The sequence below is a fragment of the Mya arenaria genome, chromosome 4, assembly GCF_026914265.1.
Source record: "Mya arenaria isolate MELC-2E11 chromosome 4, ASM2691426v1".
In the NCBI taxonomy this organism is placed as follows: domain Eukaryota; kingdom Metazoa; phylum Mollusca; class Bivalvia; order Myida; family Myidae; genus Mya; species Mya arenaria.
The window spans coordinates 8,392,787-8,397,362 of NC_069125.1; the positions used below are offsets into that span (position 1 = coordinate 8,392,787).

A 4,576-nucleotide genomic window follows, 5' to 3' on the forward strand; every position below is an offset into this window, starting at 1 on the left:
ACTAAATCTAACTAAGTCTTGGACTGGAGTTCGTGAAACAGTTTCTGTCCCTTCCTAACTCTCCAAAACACGTGTTTGCAGGATGCAGAAATCCAGACAAAGCAGAGGTAAGAAACCATAGAGAAATTTATTTTCAACGTTCATGTACAGTTAAAAATAATTACTTGTAATTATCAAAATAATTGATCTTATTAATACAACTGTGGAATTAGTTGCCGTTATTGTAACTAGTTAAAGAAGTGTATATCCTAAAAGTATTTTTCATAGCCTAATTGGTTCGTAATTATTGTAACATCAGTTGAAACACAGAACAATAACTAGAACAAAACTAAATCCTCTTAAGAACATTCATCGTTGGCGCGGGAGGGAGGGTCTTCGACATAAAATTACCATGTTTCTTAATACGCGAAGAATATCATATCTTTTAATAAAAGCAAACATACAGACATCGTCGTTTATAAAATTTAAGTCAATGTCATTATGCAATCATTAACTCTTACGGGTCGCACAAATTAAGACTCGTTTTAATCGCACCGCCGACAAGAGTAACTACGGAGCTTATGAAATATGAAAATAATTACTTGTCAAAATAATCTTCTCAATACAACTGATAAAATTATTTGCCTTTATTGTAACGCGTTTAAGAAATGTATATCATGAAAACATTATTTCTTAGCATCATTGGTTCGTGAACATTGCAAGATCCAGGGGCGTAGCTAGGCCTAGAAAACTTGTAGGCCTCCTTCAAGATTTCTTTAAAAATAGAAGCAAAATGGTACAATTTCGGAGCATTCCAGGAGAAAAAAGGCACAATTACATCCATTTTATATGCACATTACACATACTTAATTATATATGCAATTATTACAATAAAATCAAGCAATAAACACCAAACTTGTTTTGGTAATACATGTAATAAAACAAGCTTTTGAGTTGTTCAAAGTGTTTGAGAAGCTATTAGTTTTTATTGCAGTTTTGGTTTATTTAAATTTTGTCATTTTTCAAATAAGTGTAGGCCCAGGCCTACAAGGCCTATATATAGCTACGCCACTGAGATCAGTTGAAATACTAAACAATATCTAGAAGGCTTTTTATTGGTTTGTTTTCGATACAAAAAATTCTATATATCTAAATAAGCAAAGGACATCTTTTAATAATTGCAAACATAAAGTCATCGCCTTTTAACAATAAAGTTAATGTAATTATGTAAAAAGTACCTTATTTACGGTTTGAACAATTTAAGACGCGTTTAAAGCTGCACTCTCACAGATTGAACGCTTTGAATTTATCTTTTTTGCTTGGGACGAGCCAATTTTTGCGCAAATCCATCGAAACCAGTTATATAAGACTGCCGACAAAATATTAAACCGCAGATTTTTTATATTTAAGTTCAAAAATTGATGTTTTATGCATTTTTCTTACACCGTTAGTAACGTTAGTAACGGTTTAAGCCATAAAACATTAATTTTCTAACAGAAATATGAAAAACTACGATCTGATTTTTTGTCAGCAATCTTATAGCATTGGTTTGAAGATGTTTACGCAAAAATTTGCTCTTTCCAAGACAAAAATAAAAAAAGTTGTAAAAATGGTAAATCTGTGAGGGTGCAGCTTTAAATAACGCCGACAACGGTATCAAACGAGATAATTCAGATGAGATTGGTATATCCTATGGTTCATATTCTAAATTGCAATATTTTAAAACCTCTACTATAAAACGACGTTTTTAAGATTTTTACACCGAATCCGTGCTTGTGGTTATAATCGATGATTAAGATGTTTTGTCGTTAAACCAGGATGTAAAACAATTAAAGGAGTGTCATTTCTAACATTTTAATTTAAATATTCTTTCCCTGTTTTAAGTTTAAATGTGTGCATTGAATGCGTATCTAAACGAATAATTTGTAAATAGGCGAACGATCTTTAAAATATTTGTTGGATAAAGAAAAAACAGACGAGGCATTTACAACGCTCAACCCTTCGACAGTTATACAGCAATTTTTGTTTCTCCGTAACACAATCTGTAGAAATGTTGATTATTATTGAGAATTAACGTACTTATATGATTCATATGAAATAAAAAGACTGTGTTTTACTTCTTATTTTCATAGGCTTTGCATGAGCTACAAAAGATTCACAAAAACTTGACAGTGATCTTTATAGGTAAGATCTATTTAGCGATTCAAATTATCATACTGGACCCAATTCCTCGAACATTCTTAGTCCCTTAAAACAAGATCAAGCTAAGCATTATCTTTTGGATATTTTTCATTGTGATTTTATAAGTGTTCTCATATTTTTAAATCACATTAACAGCACTTTTGCTAAAGGAAGTACGATTAAACTGTACTCGGTGAGTATCTAAATCGGAACACTTTCGGCAATATCTTTGAAATGTTTATAGTTAGACTTGCACCACGACTACTAAATTTTCAATCAGCATACCATGATTCAAGACCAATTCGTTGATATAAATGGCATTTTTCAAGATACTACCAATCTGCATGAAAAGTACGTTATTAACCGCACAGTCAAAGAATGTCATTTTTGTCATCGGAGTACCTAAATAAGGAACAGTATTATTCGTTATTTATTTTTATGTATTCTTTCAAAATTATTGCTACATGTTTTATTTTGGTAAATTAATAACTTATGTTATTTCCAGCTTGGTTTTGTCGTTTTTGTCAGTAAAATTTGAAGATTTAAGTAAAACAAATACAGGCTGTACCAGTATGCTGTGATTGTAGCAAGAATGAAGTCATCCCACCGCATACCATGTATTGACATTTGAACATGAAGAACTCTGAATGATAGCAGTATTTGAAATATTTACCAGAGAATCATGTTCTTTAGAACTTGTATCTAAGGCAAGCGTCTTTATTGATTAAAATCGTAAATGAGCTGATCGCGGTCGGAAAAACGCTTTTATAATGGGTGTTCTATATTAAGGTGCTGTTCTGAATTAAGTACTCACTCAGTAGCGCTTAAATTCTTTTTCAATCAATGCTTGTTCTATTGGAAAACAAAATTTAAAAATAACCTTATTGGTGGAATGATTATTTATAGATCTAAATGACACGAGTAAACTTGAAGAAACAGTCAAGGTTGTCCAAGGAAAACCGGGTGAAGGTCAAGGACTGAATATTCTTCTTAACAATGCTGGTGTTGGAAATCGTGACAATCTGGAGAAAGTCAACCAAGAATCGATGATTGAAAACTTCAGAACAAATGCGGCCGGTCCATTAATGGTTTCAAAGGTAAGAGGTTATTGTTGCTTTTGCGCATTAAAAATATAAATAGCCTTTGATTTTAACTTATCATATTTGTCATCCAGGGAGAACTTGTTCTTGTTTCAAAATGATTGAATAAAGTCAAAAAGGAGGAAATCAAGAATGATATTCATAGTGATTCTTTAATGATATATAATCTAAAACTAATAAATAAGCATCTTTTAGTAAAAACTATGTCTTTAAATGGAACTATGCTTTTAGATTGATGCAAATATTTAATTGAGTTTGATTGTTTTTTAAAATTGTAGGCTTTCCTTCCGCTGCTTCGGTCTGCGGCGTCACAGGGAGGCTCTTTGTCTGTTACAAACGCAGCGATAATCAACATCAGTACTGGTTTGGCTTCCATTACTGAGACCGACTCCGGTGGGGTATATCCCTACAGAACATCAAAGGTAAAAATCAATGCTGTCAATGAAATAAGTAAAGGCCAATGATAATTTTTTTAATGTGTATTGTCATTCTGGTGTGAATGTGAATTTACCTTCTGATGTGAATGTGTGTTGACGTTCTGATGTGTAAGTTTATTGAAATCGTGATGTGCATGTGTATTGACGTTCTGATGCGTCTGTGTGTGGACGTTCTGATGTGTATGTTTATTGAAATTCTGATGTGTATGTATGTGTATGTGTATTGAGCTCTTGATGTGTATGTGTATTGACGTTTAGATTTGTATGTGTAATGACCTATCAATCAACAGTATAACAATGTAAATAAAACACTTGCAGACTTAATACAGAACTCCATACAGTGTTTTGACGTCGGGTGACGAAATGATGACCGATGTGCAATTACACAGAAATAAGCAACAAAGTTGCCATATAGAGCCACTGTCAATGACCTCGTTAGTGTGTTTTCAATTGTTTTGAAATGTAAATTAAGTTTATTTGGTATCGGTTTGATATTATCTAGTAGAATACCGACGAAGATAAGTTGCTAGCTATTTTTTATCACATAAACGGATTAATACCTTTTTTTCATGAAAACTGCAACCAAATGAATCACGATTTAAACAGGAGTTACTTCATGGACGAGCCCAGCGGAAGAGTATGTTTAAGCGCACATGTGTCAAAGCCGAACAGACACACATAACAATATGCATAATGAGACACTTAAATATACGCAAATCACGGAATTTAACCAAAAGCGAATATACACTAAACGACACAGACAGCGAAAAAGACAACGAGACGGAGAACGAGATATAGAAAAGACAAACAGCGAGACAAACCGCGTGACGCACAACACTACGCACAAAAATGCTAAAAATGAGACAAACAACGAGACCC

At 32.9% G+C, this 4,576-nt stretch overlaps 1 protein-coding gene across 1 annotated transcript; it reads left to right on the forward strand.

Annotated features, from left to right (window-relative positions):
- The first annotated feature begins 2,752 nt into the window (after positions 1–2,752).
- Positions 2,753–3,724, forward strand: LOC128229862 (uncharacterized). The gene is made up of 3 exons (XM_052941740.1): positions 2,753–2,777; positions 3,067–3,257; positions 3,539–3,724. The coding sequence occupies exons 1-3, from the start codon at positions 2,753–2,755 to the stop codon at positions 3,722–3,724; spliced, it is 402 nt and encodes a 133-aa protein (XP_052797700.1).
- Positions 3,725–4,576: the final 852 nt, after the last annotated feature.

What these genes read in the sequence shown, in the direction of transcription:
- LOC128229862 (XM_052941740.1), top strand. Translation starts at nt 2,753, where the DNA reads ATGAAGTCATCCCACCGCATACCAT. An exon ending in GTCATCCCACCGCATACCAT is followed by an intron (nt 2,778 to 3,066) that starts GTATTGACATTT and finishes GATTATTTATAG; the next exon opens with ATCTAAATGACACGAGTAAA. An exon ending in GTCCATTAATGGTTTCAAAG is followed by an intron (nt 3,258 to 3,538) that starts GTAAGAGGTTAT and finishes TTAAAATTGTAG; the next exon opens with GCTTTCCTTCCGCTGCTTCG.